Below are 25,210 nucleotides of genomic sequence, written 5' to 3' on the forward strand. Positions count from 1 at the left end.
TACTTCAGTTAACATTCTCGCATTTTCAGTTTTAACATTTAGCAGTTCTGTTTAAGTTCATCACTAGAAAGCTGCCGGCCTCAGCAGCTAGTGCTAGGGATGTTTCTAGGTCCTGTTCTTCTTGTTGGTCAAGATTTTTTATTTTATTTTGTACTTCAATTAAGTTTTCACTGCCTATGCAAGATTTATTGTGTGGAGAAGAGTTTTCTTTGTTGGAAAAACCTCTCTGAAGCACTTCCTATTTTACAGTCGCTACAGACCCATGACTCAATCTCTATCTTCGAAATTTTTGTTATTTTATTTCCAGAAAGATTGATACATGCTGAATGGTAACCACATATGGCAGTGTCCTGTGCACAGTATTCCTGAGTATTTGACACCAATATTACATATGCCACAAAGGATATTTAGCTGGTGGCATTTTATGGTATAGATGTGATATAATATGTGTTTTACAGTTTTTACAAAAGAGTTGTCAAACAGGGTAAAATTTGGTTTTAAATAAAAACTTTGATTGATTTAAGGATATCAATGTCCTTGTCAAAATTACAACTTTTGTAAACAGTTTTTTATTCTAGCTTTGGCTGATTGCTGTTGTCCTGATGAATAAAATGGTAAACAGTTTTTTATTCTAGCTTTGACTGATTGCTGTTGTCATGATGCTGTTGTAAGACGAAAGCCATTCGTGCGGCAGACCTCGGACACCACATGCCTTCAACTGGCATGATGTACACAGTCAAATGCTTTGGACAAATCGAGGACAAATATGTCTAACACATGTTCCCGCCTCTAGAGGCCATTGACAATGGTTTCGATTAAATTTGTAATGGCATTAATAACCGAATTGATGAGAACAAAGAACATCAAAAGCTTTTCAAAAATTTTTTTTATGACTGGAAGGATTGAAATAGGACAATAGATGCTTTCAAGACAAGGATCGTCATTTTTTAAATTGGTGTGACATTCGCTATTTTCAGGGTGGAAGGAAAAATGCCCTGAGCGAAAGACATGTTGATCAAATTTTTCAGTGAAGTCAAAATGTGCTTAAAGCAGTGTCTGAGCATCCACATAGACATACTGTTAATGTCACATGACTGTTTTGGTTTGCATCTCTTTATCAGACGGGACATCTCCTCCTTACTCCTTATCTCCTCCTTAGACAGTGCCATGGAAGAGACTGGTCGCATCAATGACACTTGCTTGGAGCATTTGAATGGATGGATTGGATAACGCAACAGACAAAAAAAGGCATTGAATTCGCCTGCTACTGTTAATGGATCTGTAATTAATTCATTTTGTATTTTGAAATTTTAGACTGTTTCAATTCATTGGGCTGTCGTTAAATTTTTTATGATGTTCCAAGCAGTTTTGGAAAAAGTTTTCAGAATTTGTTAGCTTCTTTTTGTTTCACGCTTTTTTGTTGTTTTTATTGCTTTACAATAATTAGTCTTGAAATTTCTATAAAAAGCTTTGAATTGTTCGTTCTTTGTTTGCAGGTAGATGGAATTATAACATTTCAAACATTTACGTAGTTTAAAGATATCCTGAGTCATTCATAAATTCAATTTTGTTTTTTTTTTTGCTCTCTAAAGTTTTTAAATGGGTAAAAGAAAAACAAAACGATCGTGGCATGCGGTGAAATCTTTATCAACACTTTCAAAGTTATTTAAAAACGCCCACAACTCATTTTTTTTAATGAATTCATAAGGGCGATGTTTCTGAACTCAAGTCCCTTTTGATTTTTGATGATGGAGTTATAATTTTGGGCCTGAAATTATAAATTATGATCTCCTGATTAAAGTGGTCAGAGATAGCCACATCTAGTAGAAAGATAGTGGCATTTGGAATGTTTGTGACGACGTCGATGGCTGTGCTCGATGGCACGATGTGGTGAGTCACTCATGTTGGTGTGTTTACTGACCAAATAACACTGAAAAAATTTAAAATATCATGTAGCCGCAGGGTTAAAGGTTCAGTTTGGTCCAAAACATTGATGTTGAAATCCACAGTTACCTAGCATGCCATATCATATTGTTTTAGCTTGATACACTAGAAACGAATCAACATACGAGTACACAAACAATAATAGTTATATCAGCATCAACCAACAAGAAAGAGAAGGTTTTAAATTGTTACATCTTTGGGAAAAATGTCTTATTTTCTTTTCTTCTAGATTTTCTTAATCAAAGAAAGCAGTTATTGTCTCTGAACGCATCAACCAACAAGAAAGAGAAGGTTTTAAATTGTTACATCTTTGGGAAAAATGTCTTATTTTCTTTTCTTCTAGATTTTCTTAATCAAAGAAAGTAGTTATTGTCTCTGAACATTTACCAAGGTTTCCTAGGAAAACTACTGTATGAAAATCCTCCAATCTTGTAAAGATTTATTAGCTTTTTAATGTCTTCTACCTAATCCTACTAATTTAAAGAGACGATTTAAATAATATTCTGATAATAAAAAAATTGGTAGTCCTTTTCCACATGTTGTATGTTTAACTATTTTCTTATGTATTAAATTTCTAACACCTAAAAAAAATTGGGTATTTCAACAACCAAAAAAACCCATTTTTTTTTTTTTTTTTTTTTTTTTTTTTTTTTTTTTTTTTTTTTTTTTTTTTGTAAAATTGGGTATATTTCAATCCTCGAAACATTATACATTTTGTAGCATCTAACAATGGTAAATGTCCAAAATCCCATTTTTTCAAAGCTTTCATTGTCAATAACAAATTTTACACAAAGAACTAATGATCTACTTCACATCTGATCTAAACTTCAACAACATAACTTACTAATTTTGTTTTTTGGGTTATTAAAAGCAGCATTCATTCCAAATATTGTTATAAACACAATCACTATAGTTTAGTTGGAACAAGAACTATTGGTTAAATAAATGTAAATACTTTAAGAATTGTATTAAACTTTAATTTTACAACAAACCTTTGGTGGTGAAATAATAAAAATCTGTCCATTTAATGAAACACATTAACATTAAGCAATAACAATATTATTAAAGTTCAATTTTACAGTCATTTCTTAAATCTAAATCTGATTCATTCATTTCAATTCTAGTACAATTCCAACATTACATATTATTATTGTTACACTTCATCACTCTTGGTAACATCTTACTCTTTTTATAAAATAAAGTGGAATTTATAATTGTATTAATTTACTGTAAATAGTATTTAAAAATACTCCTATTCTTAGACTGTGTGGAAAGTTATGATATAACTTTTTCCATTCATTCAAAATATTACATCCAAAACGTCTAAAATTTGTAAAAACACATGTATATGATTTTAAAAAGACAGCTGCTCGGAACGCACTTAATGTTAAAACAATTCATACAGATAAACATCACTGTGCTTTATGAGCTTGAAGAAGACTCAGTATTAGATAGCCTAGAGGAGATGATACATAATAAGAGCTATGTTTAAGAACAGTATTTATGCTGACAAATTTTCTAACGCTCAGTACCTATGTTTTATCACACAATATGGTTGTATACATGATAAAATAAGCAACCAGAAAATTGCAAACACCACTGAGGCTAGTATGTTTCATGAACCAGTAGAGTAAGAAGCATTTCCAAAGATTATTATTTATTTTTTGCTTTTCACTAATTGGGCCAAGCAGTACATAACATTCTTAAAAATCCCTAGACCATTGAATTGAAAGCTCAGTGAAAAAATTATTAGGAATATGACCTAGAGTGACCAAATAAAAACATAAATCTAATGCCTAATCCTGTGATGAGAACATGAATCTAAGCTTGGAGAATTTTAGAAATTCAGATAAATTAGATTTCTAAGCCACTTTCCTCGTATTTCATACCAAAATAAAAGCTATAAAACTTTGCAGACTAAAATACTCGTTGATAACTACATGTATATGTACATGGACATTGTAAAAGCTGATAACAATTACATCACATTGTTACATAAGGTAGTTATTATAGGTAAAATGCTTAAGGGTACCAAGGTGAATAAAGAAAAACTTCCCCTAAACAATTTGGAACCGTGGTTTGTGAATTTTTATAGCAAAGGAGTAGAAGTGCTCATTGTAGCAGAAAACTTCATGTTAAATTGTAGACCCACATAATGAAGATTGCTTTGACTCTATCAAAAGAACAATTATTATTTCTGATGGAGACGGTAAATAGCGATTTATCTTACCAAAATCCTCTTGAAAGTCTAGGATTGGGTGATACAAAATAGTTGCAATCAAATAGTCTGAAATACATGAAGCATTGCTTCCATAAAGTAACATTCAATTTGTTATTTTACAAGTACTAAATGACAGTACTCAAAATGTATAAAAGTAATGTTTTACAATTTATAAGTATTTAATTTAAGAAAAAGTTAAAAAAAGTCAAAAGAAATTTATTTTCAAAATGACTGACATTGGTGCTGTCAACCTCATTTTAGTTGCAATGTACATAACTACAATGTACAAAATAATTTCAAGCTGCTCTGGAATACTGTTGGTTACTAGTAGTAATAAGCCATATGGAGATACATCATCACTGTAGACTTTGCTCCAAATATCCAAAATTACATAGTGAGCCAGTGTCTGTTGTATCATACAAGTTCTCATTTGGTAGTTCACAAAAACACTCAGTTAGAGCATCTTTCCTATTAGCCGATTTTCTGTTAGCCAATAAATATATTCTGCCAACCTACATTTTTGGTCTAAACGGTGTGTACCATTTTGTGTTGTGCATTCTGCTTTTGGCATGTGATATGGGCATTCACTGTTGTTCATTATGTTTCTAAATATTCTTGATACTCCACAATAACTTCCTGTTTTGGTTTATGTATTTTCATTAGTAATGCTAAATTAATGTGAACAAAATTACAAACACAAAGAGTAATCTGTTAAAATTTTATATTTTTTTTGTTTAAATATTCAAGGATAAACCTTTAAAGAAAATTATTCTTTGTTTTTAGCTAGATTTTACTTTCGTATAAACTAGTTGTATGACTAATTTGGTAAATTTTTCTACATCTGGGGAATGGACATTTTATTTCCTTGAATATTATGTGATATTGGCACATCTTGGTTTTGCAGTAACAGTACCCAAAACTTGCACGTGTACAGCTTTGCTTCAATGCTTCAAGACACAACATATCTATTAGTATTTCAAAAAAATGTGGAATAAATTAAGTGTGAAGTAACATTTTTCATATAAATAGAGGAATACAAGCTAAGTTAGTTTATTTTAAACTTTTCTTTGTCTGGAAAAATAGTTTGTTGGATCTTTGTTGTACTTTTTTGTGATTAACTAGAGTCACCAATTGTTTTAAACAGAATCAATTGTTAATGTCATAAAGTAACATCAAGACATTATGACAGACAATGGATTGGATTCTAGTCGTGAAAGTTAATTTCCGCTCTGGCAAGATGAGAGATCTAAGAATGTGTTTGTGGAGAGGCAAAAGAAACTAGGGCAGAATTGTCATGGAGTCAATGGGAATTGGATACAAATTATCATGATTCTGGTGGGAATTAGTTAGAACGGAAAGGTTGTGGAAATGGAAACGAAAATGGGGACAAAAGATGGTTAGAGATTATGAGAAGATCAAGGTGATAAAGAGATGATGTTACAAGAGATGAGAGCAGTTCTACATGAATGACAATAAATTCACCAAATGTTGGAAGGATTGGCAAAAGTTGTTCAAGATAAGAGACACTGAAAGTAACTAAACATATATTAAGATTGAGAAGAACAACAGCTTCTTACGACCAGACAGGTGACATTGAATGGTTCGGTCATGAGCCAAACCAAGACCAAAGAAGAAGCTGTTGAGTGTTGTAGTAGCTAAAGGGAGGTAGTGATGCAGGTCAACCATATAGAGGCTCTGGTCCAAAGGGGTAAGTGGCTACAGTAACACCTTTTTACAATATGCAATAGGTGAATTATACCGATATTGACTGAGATGAACCAAACAGACAATACAAAGGAGGGCAGAAGTTGAAGTGGAGTAGGTGTCCTCCTATTGTAAAGGAGTTTTAGAAAGAGAATCCACAAGTCAAACATGGTTCAACAGTTTTAGGCCTGAAAAGAAGAATACTGTAGCAAGTCACATATTTCGTTACCTATCCAGACATACTGGAATTGATTTACTACCACAATTTCAACGAGATTTCACCCATTCAGTGTCAGGTATGCCCTGTCCTGCAGAGTGAGATACATAGAAAGGATATAATAGGAATTGCATAACCTGAACTGACAATATTCATTGACTAATACCTTGCTCTTAACGGCCCCAATACACTCATCCTGGCTCCCACCGCGAGCAGATACAAACGGAGGCCAACAGGTATTTTTATAGAAGGATAAATAAATTTGTATTTACAGCGAAGGGAACTGGAGAGAGCACTAAAACAGTTTCAAGCAAGGAGTGGATTTGATGTGACCAACACTTATCAGGATGAAAGCTCATATACAGACTACTGTAATGAATCCGAATACTGTAATGTACTTGGTGCTGGATGAAGTGGATTGCATGTTTGGAGAAATGGATTTGAACTATAGATCTGAAAGACTTATTACATATCCAACCAAACAATCGTACTGTCATGACCACTCCAACTTCACCTTATCAAAGTCGCATCAGAAGTGAAGAAATTAGCCAGACCTACAAGCAAAACACTATCCAGGTGTAAGCTCCCACCCAAAGTCACCATGACAATCGAGATCACCAAGACCCACAGGAGAAGGAGAACCGGTTGATGGAATTCTTCCACAACATGACACCAGAGGACAAAGTGATTGTGCATGTGGAGAAGAAACCACTGGCAAAAGACATTTCAAGCGAACTGACATTGAAGTTAATAATCTGCAATGTAATGGAGACAGGGAACAAAGTAACCAGGAGAGAGCCTTGTATGATCTTAAGATCTGGATTCTGGCAACCGATGACACTTCCTGAGGCATCAATATTCAAGATAACACACATATTATAAACTGTAACTTCCCACATAACATCAAAGAGTATGTTCATCGAGTCAGAACTAGCCAGTGCTCAGCTCGGCTAATCAAAGCAAGACTAACCAGATTGTTCCTGATGTATTTTACCAGATGGCTGACAGGTTTGAGTGCATAAAGTTTTGTAAACCAATATTTTCCTGTAGGTAACATTGTGAAATCCAAGATTTTCTATGAAAACAACCAACAAGAGTGATGAACTATAATTAATGTGTAATGTAACCTGATAATAATTTTGCATTTTTAAATAATACTTTAACTTGCTCATTGAAATATGAGTGAAAACAATAATATTAACATATTATTATAACTTAGACCTATATTGAAGGCTTTTTTATTCTTGTTTTTGTATAAGTATTAAATTTCAATTTTTAGTATACTTACAGTTATCATATTCACACAGTTTAAAAACATTTACATGCAGATCTATTATTACACAAATTTATGCCTTAGGCCTACATCACAGTTTGGTATATTATCAATTCATGTCAATGTAGCCTAATACATAAAATTACATATTAGAAAGTGATCAATAAGTAGGTATCATCATTTTATATTGAAAATCAAAGTCTATGGATAATATATTCTTGGTAGGCCCTTCAATACTTTTATATTATTGCAGTTTCACAGTTTTACATTTTTCTAAACACAGTTTGTCACAAATTATTCACTAATACAAACAATTTTCAACTGTCTTATAAAACGTAAAATATACAGTACAAATTTATTCTTTGTCCATCTCATTCTCTAAAATATAAATAAAGTAACGGATTAACCAAACATTGTATACAAAAGCTAAGGTGCTGACAGTTAGGCTACACGCACAAAGTAAATAATAATTTGTAATATTATAGTTAAGAAACTATTGTATCAATCACAATTATTAAACATATTTGCATATATCCTATTGTTTCTCATGCATATAGAGGAAGAGTGAATATTGACCCTAGAACTTATATGAGTTCAGACTATACATCCACATGTTTCTTACCTTATAAAGTTGAAGTTTTGTATAACATACACAAAGCACTCCTATTAGCTATGTCATCATGAATGGACGGATATAGTGTTTTTGCTATTTTACTGGCTGAAAAAGATTCAAGTGCTACATACCAGTAATTAGAGGAAAGGTTATGTACACTGTACCTTGATATTTCCAACATAACAAAATATTGCCCCCAATGCAATATTTTCTTGTTCAGAATGACTCAAATTATTTATTATACTGCTTATGTTCAACATGAATGTTTTATTAATTCTTTAACGTGTATAATACAAATATTTAAGTCGTTATGATAATTTGAAACTTAACCATATCAGTTCCAGAGTTAAGTAAGTTTACCCTGTAAAAGTACAGAAAACATTGCTATTTTCCCTGATATTTTATCCACTGGATACCATTGCTTAGAAGTAAGTGTCAGCTTTGCTGAAATGTCTTACTATCTAAAAATGTAGATAATACTGGATGGTTATAATGTTTTTCCTGAGATAACGAGCCAGACCTTAAAAATTTATAACAGTCGGCAACTGGAAGAGTACTAATGGCCAGGGTATGTACAAGAACATTTGCCGCAGCGTTCTTGTGAATAGTATCTTCTCAAGATAAAAATTAATAGTTAAAAATAACCTTTGGCCGAATCAATCTTAAATGATCAGCACTGTTATGAACAGTATTAAATTAAATTTATTTGTAATAAAACTTTGAACGTGAAATAATTAACAGAACTTACCTAAACAATTGTTCCTCTTAAACAATCTGAAATTTTAACAAATATTTATATTAATCTTCTCACCTCTTATACCTATATTCGATAACACAGTTTTGCTCACACATTAAATATAACACTATTTATAAAGCTAACATCCAGGTCACTGTTGATCTCATCACACTGTTTACACTGTCTGAAGCGGAAACACACGGATTTGGAGAAGGCTATGGAAGCCAAATCGCTGAGTGGGTACTGGCCCGGGGAAAGCTCAAATGTCACAGTGTACTCGTGTTGGGGTAAAAACCACACAGGTCGTGACAAGTTGACCTCTTGAGTCACATTGAAGAAAGCTACAACTCCGCTCACTTTGGTTTTGTCGATCACATTTCCTTCTGAATCACTCAAAGTCACGACTAGATTTTCCACATAGTGGCTCACACAGCCGTGGCCCATGATGTAATCGGAAGAGGTCGCGATTCTTGTGAACACTTCAAATCCGGTAACCAAGATCCGGCTATCCACACTCACTGTGGACATCACTGTCCCTCCGTAAGTGTACTTTTTCCTCTTGGTCAAACAGTGTCTTGTGCACCGACTGGAGATCGACATGAAACGTTTCCTCATCTCCCGTGTGGAGTTGAAACCACTCGGCAGGGCGGAGGGTGAACTGGATTTGTTGATGGTCTGACGTAGAACTCTCATCTCCTCCTGGCTCAGCAACCCTGTTGGCTCCACCATCTCTGTAAGCTCGGCCAATGTCAGGGTGAGAAAGCGTATCTTGCCTAACAATCCTGCCTGAGTGATTAAGGCACGCTGGTTGGTCGGGGACGGTGCCAGAGTGCGCCGCAGACACTGATCTCTGGCCCATCTGACCATCAGTTCCCAGAGCTCTACCTCCAACAGGTTGGTGGATGGCTGGTCTAATAGATTGCTAAGAGTTCCTAGGCCCATGTGTTCATGATTGTTCACCCACATCTCCCCTGGATACTGGCACATAACCTGCAACCACGAATTAAGAATATTCTTAAAATATATTCTATCATTATATAATAAATCAATATAATCTTTAAAATCTTATAAATCTTTAATAATAATATTCATCAGTTCACAGAGCTGAGAAAAAACTACCAAATGAAGGAGGCCTTTTATTTAGGCCTGGTTTCTCAGAAATGAACTCGCTACAAAACCCCAATAATTCCTTCAGAACACGCAACCATGGACTAACAAAAAAAAGAAAATCAACCGAAATTCGAATTACTTTTACTCCACCAAAACACACAATATGTTTCGAACAAAATCGACCGCCTGCAGCACTTAATAGAAAAAGAACATCCTCATATTGTCATTCTTACTGAACACGGTCTCAGAAAGGAAGAGATTTGAAAATACAAAAATACTCTCTGGCTACAATCTTAAGGCTCATTTTTCCAGATCAGAACACAAAAGCGGAGGAGTTGCTGTGTACATAGAAAAACTTCCTTGAAGACGTCACTGAGGAAGTGAATGTGTCAAAATTATTGCAGAGAACAAGTACTAGAAGCCGCACTTATCCAAGTAAAAAATGGTAAGGACAAGCTCAATATTCTGGGAACTTACCGGTCTCCACAGAGTAACCTGGAAGAATCTACCACCATTTTGTCACAGATAATTAATGAAAAAAATCTGGGAAAACTCCCCACTAATTATCATGGGAGACATCAACATAGATCTGAGAAGGACTGACAAAAGAAACAGAGATTAGGAGAAATCCTGACCTCCCATAATATCGAGAGGTTTGAACTACCAGCCACGAGAATAACAAAGAGCACACAAACCTCTATTGACTGGATATGCTCAAACCTACCTTCATGAGAAAAATCACCACCAAGGTGATCCATGCAGGTATCTCTGATCACTCAGCACAAACCTGCCACCTTGTTAATGAGAAACCCACCGAGCCAAGCACATACAAGAGATCGTTTAGTCAAACTAATCTAGAGGAACTAAAAAGTGCTCTTCAACAAGAAGATTGGAGCAATGTACTTCTGGCAACTTCTGTAGATGAAAGCCTTCAAACACACTTCCAAACAACCTGACATTAGCCCTTGACTCGTCATGCCCACGAAAAAAAGCCAGAACTAAGAGAAGAAAAACTAAGACAATGAAGACCAAGAAGCCAACACACTAAAGGAAGAATATCTTAAAGCACTGAGAAACCTATGAGCTTTCAGGGAATAAGGGCTGACAAGGCAATAACTGCAGAAAGAAAAGGACTTTACGACCTAAGGCTTAAAACTTTGAGGAAAGAAGCTTCCACAAACCATTATCAATACAGCTGATAAACAAATCAAAAGCTACATGGGACGTAATTAAGAATACATGGTCAACAACTAAAGCAGCAGACTGTAAAAAAATAGAATTAAAAATCAATGAAGAGCTGGCCAAAGATTCTAAAAAGCTAGCGGAACACTTTAATAGCTTCTTCATAAATGTGGCTGAAAACACGCTTAAAAAGCTAATATGAACCAACAAATCTCAAACTTACCACCACTCAACCCATATCCTACAAACAATGTTTCTTCAATGACTACACTAGCTCCCACAACAGAGAAAGAAGTTAAATTCACAATTCAGGAATTAAAAACAAAAAACTCCGCTGGTTTTGATGAATTCTCATCTAAAATGCTGAAGTTCTGCTCAAATGAATTAATTAAACCTCTCTGGTAAATATAACTAACAGATCATTCAAAGCCGGAGAGTTCCCAACAAACCTAAAGCTGTCCATAGTATACCCGAAATTTAAAGGTGGATAAAAACAGGAAGTTAGTAATTACCGACCGATATCACTTATTTCCACATTCTCCAAGGTTATAGAATAAAATTGTCCTAAAAAGACTCCTACAGTACTGTACACAGCACAACTTAATCACAACTTCACAGCATGGATTCCTAAGGGGGAAATCAACAACTACTGCAATGATCGACATAGTTGAAACCATAATTGACAATCTCGAAGAAGGTAAACTAACAACAAGCATATTCCTCGACTTCAGTAAGGCCTTTGATTGCCTGGGGCACGAGCTCATACTGCAAAAAACTAGAATTTCTTGGAATAACAGGAACAGCTAAAAAGTGGTTCGGAAGTTATATCATGGGTCGAAGTCAGCTAGTTGAAACTCAAACAAACAACAAATGGGGGTAACAGGAAAAACCAAGTCAGGTCCCTTACCCAGTCAACCGAGGAGTGCCACAAGGATCAGTTCTCGGCCCAGTCTTGTTCATCCTTTTCACAAATGATATGCCTCAGTACATAGGAAAATCAATGTCACACTCTTATGTACGCGGATGACACCACCCTGGTCCTAAAAAAACTCTAAGTCAGACAATCTAACATCATCTTGTCTCACTTCAGTAAAAAAAGCATATGAATACTGTAGTAAAAATGATCTGGCAGTAAACACTACAAAGACACTACAAGTTGCTTTTGGAAGGCGAGCAGAGATAGTTGAACACATCCCAAATGTGGAAATGAAGAATCATACTACGTTTTCTGGGTGTTACCCTAGACAAAAAATCTGACATGGGTGCCTCACTTGGACAGCCATATGCAAAAAAGCTTAACACTGGCTACTTTGCAGTTTAAAACGCTTTGCAAGTTCTTGTGATACAAACACTGCCAGGACTGGGTACTTTGCAGTTTTTGAGTCCCATCTCCGCTATGGTCTGGTTGTGTGGGGTGGAACCTCAAAGACTAACTTAGAGAGAGTCCTTAAAATTCAGAAGAAAGCCATCAGAGCCCTAGCCAGAATTACACTACAATGACAGCTGCAGAACAGCATTTAAAACTTTTAAAATCTTGACTGTTGTGAATCTCTATATTGAAGCAGTGATCTCCAGCACCTGTAATGAAAACCCTCAAAAAAACAGTGATGTCCATCAGTACAACACAAGGGTGCTGAACTATATCACCTACCGACCCACCACATGTCACTGTACGAGAGAAAACCAACCTACATTGGAAGAAAACTGCACAACCACCTACCTCCGAAGATAAGGAAACTTCAAGGCAAGAACTTCCAGCACATGCTAAGAAAATGGCTTGAAGATCACCCATTCTACTCATTGGAGGAATTCCTTGAACTCAACTAAAACTTGTATATATATTATGCACTGTAAAAGATATTTTGACGCCCTTACAATTCTCCAAGGAATTTGTAAATAAAGATTGTATTGTATTGTATTGTATAATGGTTAATTTACTTCAACCTTCAAATAAAAAGCCTAATCCAAAATTTTAAAAACTTAAATTTAAAAGATAATTATAATAAAAGCTCATTTCTCTTAAATTTATTTTCTCAAATTTAAATATTTGCAAAAGGCTTTTACTTAAAAGACTAAAGAATCATCATCATCATTCTTTATTTATGTTCATTATGAACAGTAATTGCGTCATATACAATGGTTATCTTTGTGGCCCGTCGGTTTGAGCGGATAGTCATATAAGTTTAATGGCAATCGCAAAGCACAAGACAAAAAAAAAAATTAAAAAGACTGAGGATCAATCCTGAGGTTGTTAAAAACAAAAATTAAATAGGCATAACATACTTCCCTAGTTTTAACACACAAATATCTGTTCTCATTTTTATTTTTAAATTCTTCTAGTCTGTTTAACTTACAATTTGAACCTGTTCTTCAGTTCCTTTCATTAAAAAAAGGATTATAATGTGATTCAACATCATTCCATTTTTGTAAAATCTAAAGACGGCAAATCCTGTTATTCTTTTAGATCACCTTAAGACAGGAGGCGAGCAGCTCATCCTCGTGCATGTCCTCCGCTATAGCAAGCACCTGCCACAGCGTGTTGATACATGTCTGTTCTAACAGGTAATCCAGACAGGCCCGTACCAGGTGTGGCATCATGTACTTCCTAGCGGCATATAACAGCTGACCTGCCACCTCTATACTGTCCAGCTCTGTGCTGTCATAGTACATATACCTGCAAAAAACATTGTAATGCAACTACGATTCGCTAGTATGCTCTATCACAATAAAACATTAAAAAGTAATAATTTATTATATTTGTTAAATCTTATATAGTATATGAAATGAAAAATGATTTTATTAGAGGTGAAGTTAGGACTATAAAGTCCTCCCTACCACTTATGCTCATAAAAAAGTACACAAACATATATACACATATATATTTTTATATATACACACACATTTATAAGTAAAAATAAATCTATTTATTTAAATTATACTGTATATTAAATTAACCTTAGCTTAAAAAAAACATGAATAATTAATGTAACTTTATGCATATTTACACTACTATAAAAAGACACACTCGCATTCATTCAACTTGCATTCTATTGCTCTAAGTACAATAGTCCAAGCCAGCAATTGCTACACCCTCTGAGCCCTCAGCATCAAGGGCCTGATCTCCGCCCCAAAGCGAGCGCGCTTATCGATGGTTCTGATGTTTACACATAAAGCATCCACAATTGACAAGCAGAAACTGTAAACGACTTTCTAAAAGTAGTTGTTCAATGAATTGGGATAGATAATAAGGATGTAAGCCTTCTTGTACTTCGTTCACTTATTTAAGACATAAATTGAAAGTTGTTCGAAAGATAAATGGGACAATTTGTATTTAAAAGAGTGAGCAACAGAATGAGTGAGTGACAGTCTCGAAGATTTTGTAATATAATACTTAGTTTGCCAAAGAAAATCGATTTTCCAGTGTGGCCCCTAAGCAAGTGGGTATGATAAAGGGGAAGGGGGCTATTTTCAGAAACCTTCTGGGTGACTCACTCATCTACAGACACAATAAATTTTCCAAACATAAGCAGGACAGGTACTAGTACACTGGCTATTACGCACACAGCTACAGTAAACTGTACACGACACACTCAAACTACAATTGCTACATTTGAGAAAGATCAATTCTTAACCATCTATCAAAATCCTTTATTCATAATAATGGTGATTAGGAATAGCGTCATAACTATTACATGCTATTGTGTAACAGAATTATAACAAAACAGTTATGTTGGTACTAAATTTTGTTAGTAACCAACCACAAATAGGCAAAATCATACTTCCCTAGTTTTTTTTAGGATGAGTTCCAGCTAGTATCTTGATCAGGCTTCTAAACTGCTAAATATACTTTTGGGTAAAGAATAATTCTGTTACATCCTAAGAGACCCACACTGGAAAGTTGCACAGTGTCTCAATAATTGGTTGAGCGTGTCAGTGCATAGCCTATTCCATTTGACAAAGTCCAAGAGCCTACTGATACTATCTGATAACCAGATCAAGATAACCAAACATAACAAGGTTTTCTAAACTGTTTCCGCTGGCAAACTTACATTTATTGTACCTAGTTTCTAACTTTTCTCAAGAACTATACCATAATATTCATACTGGGGAATAATTACGCTGTCACTAGCCTATATGAAACTGACTGGGTGAACAAGATGTCACTTCATCTTACTTGAGGAGAAGGCTAAATGTGTCAGGTTCCAGGTCAGGTATATCTATGATCTCTTTCTTTTCAGCCAGAGTTCCATAGAATAACGCTTCAAATACTGGTGAACTCGCAGCCAAGACCACTTTATGACCTCTTATAATCTGTAACATCACGGGAAAATATACAAGGTTGGAGTATGCCATACAAAGTGTACAGTAGCATAACAAGTTTCGTTGAGGTTCAATTCAAAATTTCAAAAGTTTATAGTTCATTTCATTATTAATAGATAGACAACAATCATATGGAAAATACATTTTCACAACACCTGCAAACAAAAGAATAAATTGTGTCAGTTTACTGAGTGATAGGCTTCAACGAAGCTCAGCCAATTTCCATGGTTGGACATGCACTATCGTAGAACTCATCCTTATCTATGTAAAAATGAAGTTTCATGCAAAATTTCATATTTACAGATAAAATATTTCTCGAGATATCTTACCACATTATACATTCACATTTTGTTACAGCAATATATTATGAATATAATGAGTTTGTTTACAAATTTATTTCACTATTTTCTTGTTGCCATAATGGTTAACCATGAGACCAATCTAAAAATACTCACTAACGCTCAGCTAAATTCCGTGGAGTGACATGCACCACCATAAAACTCAGTATGCCTCGTAAGTTCATACCACAATTTCAAGTCAATAGGTCAGTTTGTGTTCAAGATATCATGTGGACAGACAGACAGGTAGATAGATAGAAATGAATTTTTCCAGCCCCTTGAGTGGTAAGCTTCGCTAACGCTCAACCAATAAAATACATAGTTTTTTAACATATAAAATAAGTTCATTGTATTATTTATCAAGTTTAAAAAATCTACATGAAGCTAAAACTTAGCTCCATCACTTCTGAAAGATTACTAGAGCTACAGGTTAAATCCACCCTTAACTCATTCCACTAATACCCTAAGAATCTGCTGTTGTAGAGTTAGAGTGTTTAAAAAAATTATAAAACCCAATACCACCGTCATGTTAAAATTTCAAAGAATTTGGTCACATACGTATTGATCTATTGTTTGTCCAAACTCCTGATTTGCTATCCCTAAGTAAGGCTTACTATGCTTGACAAGAGGAACATTTTACTGCTCACGCAAATTGTATATGTACTTCTATGCCAGTCTGTAACTACTGTTGGCGAGAGTAAAGAAGAGACCTGGCCCGTACCGGCGCACAGCTGTGTACTAGTGTGTTGCCGCGCGGTAATTTCAGGCGCTTCGCCCCACAGCCAACCCTGCGAATTGTTTATCCTAGCAATGGAACAGTGAAACAATAATGGAATTACGAAACAAGGCGCGGCAACATACTAGTAGTAACGCCTGCAAATTTCAGATAGGCCAGAATCCAGGTCTCTTCTTTTCTCTCGCCATCAGTACAATAAATTTTTGTACAAAGCAATGGCACACAATACCTCAGTCTCTTCATTTCCCACTCTGAACGCACAATCAGTCCAATGGCTATGGATGAACACTTGTTTGAATCGTGATCGGAGATCTGTTTGATGGATTTGCCAATCCATTTCAGGTTGATTCATCTGAAAAATACCATTCATTTGTTAAAAAAAATCTATTTATCTTCATTTTTGAGCTTATGTTTCATCAATATCTACAGTCACCTCATTTGTACAACTCAAAAAGGACACTACCTTTCATAATCACATTGAATTGTAAAATTAAGCCTATGTATTTGAATTTACTAAAGTACTTAAATTACTTAGTTAAAAGTAGGTCTCTAGGTTAATAGGAACAATTTTTTTTAATAAGCAACATATTGATTATTTACTGTCTGATACAGCGTGGCCTATTAAATTTTCACTACATAATTCTGGCGTTGTACATGTATGATACGAAATAAATATAGACCAAGCTTTTGTTAACATTGCTGATGTACTGCTTAAAGTGGGTAGCCCATACCCACATTCCCATACCGCATTCATGGATTAGAGAATATGTGGAGACAGGGATAAATGTAGTTTTCTACCAGCAGTACAATTTTACTGACTACTATAGTAGTGTCTGTGCAAAAGTTACATTAACATCAATTGGACAGTTCAATACTTTTAAACGTTCATTCAACAATAGCTTGCCATTTCCACTGTTGACTTTCTGAATTAAACATCATAGTGATTAATCCATATTCATCATAGTCACCGTTCTACACAAAAAGCTTTTCTTCTTGTTGAAATAACGCACAAGCTTTCACCAAATGTCTTTTCTCACCAGTCTGATTCATACTAAACGCAGCCCACTTTCCATTAAGTATGAGGTACTCAAATGTTTAGCGATGAAGAAATGCATGTGATTAGTAAATAGTGAATGACACAAGAAAAAAAAATGTGCAGATCATGTGATTACTACCATTCCTATGGGTAGAACACCCAGTACCTCTTTTTCTTCTCCATGTTGCCCATTCTTTCCCTCTCTTGGTGTTATTAACTCCTTACTGTACAATGTAATACACCGCTCTTTAAATGATTTATTGTCTTTCTCTTAACTCATGTCTACAGGGTGTTTAATAAATCAATATCCATTTTATATTTTTATGGGAAAATTGTGACTGGTATAAAAAGAAAGCTTAATAAGGTTTCTTCCTTATTCAACTAAAGTTCAACGTGTGCTCCAGTGTTGGTAACACATTTCTCCAACCGCCGTCAGTTATCTGCCACTGAAGCTTACAGTATGGGTGCTGGAATGTTTGTTAACACTTCCCGCACTCTGTTTTCAAGGTTTTCACAAGGTCCAACTCTGCTCATCCATTTGTTTTCAAATTGCAAGTTTAACCTTCATTTTATACTGCTTTGGTAGTTCATTTTTGACTGATTGTATACAGCTGACACAAAATTGGATACTGACTTATCAAACCCCTTCCCCAATCTCAAAAAAATGTTTATACAGGTTCATTCTCCTTCCCCCTATTTAAAACAAGTAGAGTGCAATTTTTTTCCTAGATCTCTTTGTGTGGTGCCCCTATCATAAAATCTACACACATCTCCTCTCTCTCTCTCATGTGAACTCTCAACCTCATATATGCTCAGCAGTAAGATGAGGTATATTCTCATTAACCATTGAGGTATTTCCTCCTCACTGGACACTACTAGTTACGGTTTGATTATTTATTTTTCATAGCTATGTTTATAAGCATTGTGCACATTGGCTTGGCACTCATTTACAACTATAAATTCCACGAAAATATTTCACTGTTGGACCAATATATATAACAACTCATAGTAGAAAGAAATTGTTTCCTTAGCTTGCAATACAGATATTTTGTTTTTCAGCTCTTCGGAACTATAAACATATCACCTGTTCTGTCAGTCTTAAGGATTTCCAAATTATATCCCGGAAACACATACTTTCTCCTTTTCTCAGGCCTGAGTATGTTATGCTTGACCTAAAGATTTGGTGGACCGCAAATATGAAAGCCCTTAGCCATCATTGTCTACAATAAGACCAAATTTGGGATTGATCCCTCAGATCAGATGTCATTCTGCAGCACTGCAGTGTGAAAGACAATTCAATAATTCTACAAAATAGTAGAACTACTTAGAACTTCAATAATCAATTGTTGGTTGGCCAAGAATAGCTTTTTGAACTCTAAGACACCACCCAATGCTCATACAATAGTAACACTTGGTTTCTATTATTACATACAAAGAAGTGTTGGCCAGTTCATTGATGGGCTTGCAACAAAAATCGCTTTGTTACTAGTAAAATATCTGCAAGTAACAGCTACAAGTCCACCACTATTTTATGCCATCTCATTTTCTTAGTGAATAAATAAATTTAAATGTCTTTTATTGCGAGCGTTACTCAGAAAAGGAGCAAGTAAATGCAGAGCAAGAAAGTAAGCAAAATGTTCTTAGAGTATCCGAAGAAGAAAATGATGTGACAAGAAATATAACATAATTAGTAACATTTAACAGTAAATATCACAAAAAAGCATTTGTGAGAAATTATTTTAAAGCATTTACAAGGAGCCTAATGTGAGAATTTTTTTCATAAACAATTCATGTAATATTGAGCAAAACAAGCAGACAATACTACTTTTTGTGTTACCAAATAACACATTATTTGATACGTTAATATTGTTGATACTTGATTTGAACTTACAATTTTAGTCAATGGGTTAAAGAAAAATATTTTGTCATTAATTAATTTTGAGGTAAAATTTGGTTGAGTTAGCACACCTGGAAGAATGACATTGCAAAGAATATTAATGCAATTTTCCTATACTTTATACAATTACTGTTTGTTTTCATACGGAAACATACACATACATTTGACACTTAATAAATTAGACATTCAAACACAAAACACCTGACTATGAAACTAGATTAATTAATACTGAATAGATTAATAGATTACACACCCACGCTATTTATCAATTTCAAATTATAATCCAATTTATAACTTAATATTACATAATTTAAAATATTAGACCGTTTTAGTTGTATGAAGGGATTCCCATTTATTTAGCCAAAGTTTACTATCTACAAACCACAAATGCTTTGGTTGGATTGTTGGTGTAATTTATTGATATATATATATATATATATATATATATATATATATATATATATATATATTGCTATAAACTCTAAGGTATAAGCAAAATTAAACCTTGTGAAATAGCTCTCAAAATAATTTGAATCTTAAGAATAATGAATTGGCACACCAACTTATATTAAAATCGAAACAACCATAGATCAACATTTGCTAAATTATTGTTTTCCACTTAAATCTTTAGATTCTGATCTACAAATTTACATAAATTCTAAATTATATTATTTTGTTATTATTTTTTTAATCAACAACTAATCAAAACTTGTTTGAATGTCAAAATTGTTATTTACATTTAGAAAGTTTATTATCAGGTGTTTCTTCTTTAGTTTGTTTATAATAAAATTTTTATTCAGTGTATTGTATACAGTGTACTTGAGAAAGTTGTAATTACAACGAAATATTGTACAGTAAATAAATATAGTTTCCTTTTGAAACTGCTCTAAGAGAATATATATATACTCCCTGGCATCTTTTGAAACATGTTTCAGAATAAAGTTTTTAAATTTTAAAACCTTGAATTGAATATAACAATAACAAAAAGGTTGTTCCAAAAGAAAAAAACCAAGTTGACTGGCACATTGGTAAATAGCAGCAGTTTTTAATAGTTTTGTATACATATTTTTAAATATCTCTATAATAAAGGAAAGGTTCCCCACTTAAAATTTGCTGTCATATTTATATTTGCCAAGATCTCAATGGTAGACACTTTAAAAAAGTCTCCCTGTAATATCTTAAAAAACACAGGTGTTGGACTTGGCCTGACAAGGAAAAAGTGTTAAACTGCTAGATCATTAATTACATTATTTTGATTATTATTACTTTACTTATTGATATTTAATTTCTTATATTAATACAACAATAAACTATTGACTTACAATTTGGTTATATTAATTGGAGAGTATTTTTTTTTTAATACTGTCAGTACACCATCTTTAACAAGTCAAGAATCTTTAACTAGCATTTTTTTATAGTAGACTAGCTGTTTCCCGCGGCTTCGCACTCGTCTCTTAAGCTTTGCCCGTATATTTCTTTGCCTTCAAATAGTGTTTGGCTATTTAATATACGTAACTGTGTCGTAATTGCAGTTTATAATGTGCAGGCGCTTTGATAACTTTTATATCTTGCAGTACAGCCTGGTGGTAAGTTACATCAATGGGCATTGCATATAAACCTTCTACATAGAAAAATACAAATAAATACAAATTTTCATAGTGATCGGTCCAATAGTTTCTGAGTCTATAAAGGACAAACACACAAACATTCATTTTTATATATTACTAGCGGGCCCGGCGCGCTTTGCTGCGCATTTCAATAATTTTTTGCAAAAGTTGCCCGCGGCTTCGCACGCAATTTCCCGTTGAAAACAGTACACTATATTCACTTATTCTTTTTTCTATCACATTCTAAACATTGCTGAGATAATTGATAGTCGTTCCATCGTGAGCCTCTTGGGCGTATTATGAAGGTATGTACCATATTCCTGCCTCTATCTAGCTGTTACCCACGGCTTCGCACGCAAATCTTAAGAACCGAAGTCCTTATATTACTTAGTAAATTTTTTTTTTTTTACTATAATAAATTTTAGATTAAATTAGTTATATCTCCGATGCCACGATTGAGCTTGCTTTGTTGTCTCGATCGAGAGAATATGTACACACACGGAGTTTTGAGAACCATACTTCTGTCTGTCAAAAAAAACAACTAAGGTTGATTTTAATAACATTCTTTATATTTTGTAGCCAACGTAAGATAGTAATTATGATATCTGCATTGCTCTTCTGATCAAGCATGAGCATGGTTTATATTAAATAAATATTGCAGTTTAAAGGTGAATTTTTTACGTCAAATTTGAATTGTATTATCTGGATAGTAAAGTCTATGTTTAACAGTGATTGCAGAAACAGTTTTTAAACAAAATTTGTCGTTTCTCTTAAGCTTACTCTATGCTTTAAAACTATAAGTGTAATATATGTTTACAAAAAACAGCTGATTAAAAATTTGAAAAGACGTTAACATATGTTTGCTGCAATGCATTTCTTATGGGTATTTCTGTAACCAGTGGGGCGGAATCCTGAATCGGGAAAGGGATGGGCATAGCTTATAAACCTTCTCCGTGGAAAAATACATATACGTACAAATTTTCATCATGATCGGTCCAATAGTTCACGATTCCATAAAGGACAAACATTCATTTTTATATATATAGACTACTAGCGGGCCCGGCGCCGCTTTGCTGCGCATTTCAATAATTTTTTGCAAAAGTTGCCCGCGGCTTCGCACGCAATTTCCCGTTGAAAACAGTACACTATATTCACTTATTCTTTTTCTATCACATTCTAAACATTGCTGAGATAATTGATAGTCGTTCCATCGTGAGCCTCTTGGGCGTATTATGAAGGTATGTACCATATTCCTGCCTCTATCTAGCTGTTACCCACGGCTTCGCACGCAAATCTTAAGAACCGAAGTCCTTATATTACTTAGTAAATTTTTTTTTTACTATAATAAATTTTAGATTAAATTAGTTTATATCTCCGATGCCACGATTGAGCTTGCTTTGTTTGTCTCGATCGAGAGAATATGTACACACGGAGTTTTGAGAACCATACTTCTGTCAAAAAAAAACAACTAAGGTTGATTTTATAACATTCTTTATATTTGTAGCCAACGTAAGATAGTAATTATGATATCTGCATTACTCTTCTGATCAAGCATGAGCATGGTTTATATTAAATAAATATTGCAGTTAAAGGTGAATTTTTACGTCAAATTTGAATTGTATTATCTGGATAGTAAAGTCTATGTTTAACAGTGATTGCAAAAACAGTTTAAAACAAAATTTGTCGTTTCTTTTAAGCTTACTCTATGTTTTAAAACTATAAGTGTAATATATGTTTACAAAGAACAGCTGATTAAAAATTTGAAAAGACGTTAACATATGTTTGCTGCAATGCATTTCTTATGGGTATTTCTGTAACCAGTGGGGCGGAATCCTGAATCGGGAAAGGGATGGGCATAGCTTATAAACCTTCTCCGTGGAAAAATACATATACGTACAAATTTTCATCATGATCGGGTTCCAATAGTTCACGATTCCATAAAGGACAAACATACAAACATTCATTTTTATATATATAGAAGACTAGCTGTTTCCCCGCGTCTACGCACCCAGCTTTTCGTAAGCGTTACCCGTGTATTTGCACTTCTGGCTCAAGTAAATTATATTTCCAACGCCGATGTAGAGTTTGCTTTGTTGCCACGATCAAGAAAAATCTGTATATGTTTATAGCCATTGTACACGTACATGTGTTTTATTATAAAGTGGTCTAACACTCAAGCTTTAAGTTCAACCAGAAATTTATCTTCAAGACAAATATACATCATAACTTAGCGCCTTCAAATAGTGTTTGGCTATTAAATATTCGTAACTGTCTCGTAACTGCAGTTTATAATGTGCAGGCGTTTTGAAAACTATTATCTTTGGCAACGCCACCTGGAGGCGAGTTACATCAATAGACATAGCATAGAAAACCTTCTTCGTGGAAAAATACATATACATACAAATTTTCGTAATGATCTGGTCAAATAGTTTACGATTCCATAAAGGACAAACACACAAACATCCATTTTTTTATATATAGAGATTATTGATCATTGGTGCAATCTGAATTTAAAATTAGGCAAATGACGTCTTCTATGGCAACCTGCATTACACTACTGATCAAGCACTTTACAATAAAAATTTTCTAAATTTTAAAATGTAAACAAATGTTTCTTCTGCCTCTTTGATGAACTTCAGCTGAAAGTATTAACAGCTGTTAAGTATCAGTTCGCTTTGTATTATGTGTCGTAGCGCAGTCTGTCGGATCCAATATAAAAAAAAAACTCTAACATCAACAACGATTTATAATTAAAAAATTAATTAAATAAACTATTTAAATTGGACCAAATTTACTCTAGTATGTATGCCTATGTTACTTCCAGGAACGTGTAGAATCACTGTACAAAATTTCACGATGTTTCGTGCATTTGGTTCCAGAGTTATACGGAACATACAAACAAACATTCGCATTTATATATATAGATTTTTATAATCTTTTCTCGTTTAGTTATGTACATAACCTAAATTAAATTTGATAAATTATAATTATATAGCTTTTAAATTTATGAAACATTTTCATTGATAATCTGCAATTAAATAATAAGTAATAACCTAGTCCTACCAGCATGGTCGTGATACTTTCTGTGCTTATTTTCTTAAAAGTACTTGCACTGTAAAGACATATTATAAATACACTTTAAAAAGATAATTTTATAAAATGTACTCATTATTGTCATAAATATACTGTAATATAGTCGAGTGGGAAATTAATGCTTCAAGTGAAATTACACATTTAAGCTTGAACTGACATGACAAGTGAAAGAGAAATATACTCTGACCCTGGTTTCTTATCAGTTGTGATAGCTCAGCCAACAGAGTAGTGGGCAATCAACCTGGAATCTATCAGTTCCAATTTTAGAGGGGACTAATTTTAAATGTAACATCACAGCGCTGACTGCACTTTTAGTCTTTAATTATTATTACTGTGCATATTAAAATATTCATTTTTTAAATGTTTAAAACCCACAAAAATTAAAATAAAAACAACCTTTAAATTTTAATTTTCACATAACTTTTGGCTTAAAGTTTAATGAAGTCTCTCCCACCTGTTGCTGAAGAAATCTAATTTCTGTCTTGTCTGTAAAAGTGATAACTAAAGAACAGTTTCACACAAAGGATTTAAATTTGGTTTGAAACTCTACCTCTAAATTGGCATTGAAAATAAGTAAACGTTGGTCCATTGAGAGTTCTAATTTCTGACTGTCAAGTGGCCCTGGTTACATTAGATTTACCATGTTAATAACAAAAATAAACAAAACAATTTTTTTTTAACAAACAGTGTTCTGTGGTGAGATAATCATGTGAAAATTTTCATTAACTAATCAACATATGTGATGAAGTTACTTTGTTTTATTGGTTGTTTTTGTACAAAGATTATATATTTTAGCTTAACCTACAATTCATAGCAAGCTAACCGGTAAAGGGCTTTTTACTGCAGGATATTTGGACTGACCGAGATTACAAAATGATATGAATGGAACATGGATCTCAAACATGGTCATTTAAGTTTTTATTAACTCACTTCCTTTATTGTTTGTTGAGTAGAAATAATTTATTGATTTGAAACTAACTTTGCAATGGCTGAGTCTTTAAATTTAGAATATACGAGTATATAAAAAATGTATTGTTATAATTATATGTGTGTGTTTTTTTATATTTAATTAAACAGATAAAGGTAAAGGTAAGAAATTTCTTATTTCACCAGGTGAATTTAGGGCTAAGTATGTCTCTCCAGACACTTCACCTGAGGACCTACAGCTTAAAGGTGACTTCCG

The 25,210-nt window shown here is 33.7% G+C and overlaps 1 protein-coding gene across 5 annotated transcripts in view; it reads right to left on the minus strand.

The window, feature by feature from the left end:
* Positions 1-2,899: 2,899 nt before the first annotated feature.
* Positions 2,900-25,210, minus strand: part of LOC124364460 (BTB/POZ domain-containing protein 3-like) — a 40,738-nt gene continuing 18,427 nt past the window's right edge. For 2 of the 5 annotated variants that reach the window (XM_046819965.1, XM_046819962.1), the window contains exons 2-5: positions 16,624-16,746; positions 15,175-15,311; positions 13,470-13,674; positions 2,900-9,698 (exon numbers count right to left, since the gene is read on the minus strand). In XM_046819965.1, coding sequence (XP_046675921.1) covers positions 8,817-9,698; positions 13,470-13,674; positions 15,175-15,311; positions 16,624-16,746 — 1,347 coding nt within the window. In that variant the 3' untranslated portion in view covers positions 2,900-8,816. Of the gene's footprint in view, positions 9,699-13,469; positions 13,675-15,174; positions 15,312-16,623; positions 16,747-19,321; positions 19,341-23,987; positions 24,225-25,210 lie in introns of those variants that run through there. The other 3 variants (XM_046819963.1, XM_046819964.1, XM_046819966.1) reach the window with 3 other exon arrangements.

The sequence above is a fragment of the Homalodisca vitripennis genome, chromosome 6 (assembly GCF_021130785.1).
Source record: "Homalodisca vitripennis isolate AUS2020 chromosome 6, UT_GWSS_2.1, whole genome shotgun sequence".
In the NCBI taxonomy this organism is placed as follows: domain Eukaryota; kingdom Metazoa; phylum Arthropoda; class Insecta; order Hemiptera; family Cicadellidae; genus Homalodisca; species Homalodisca vitripennis.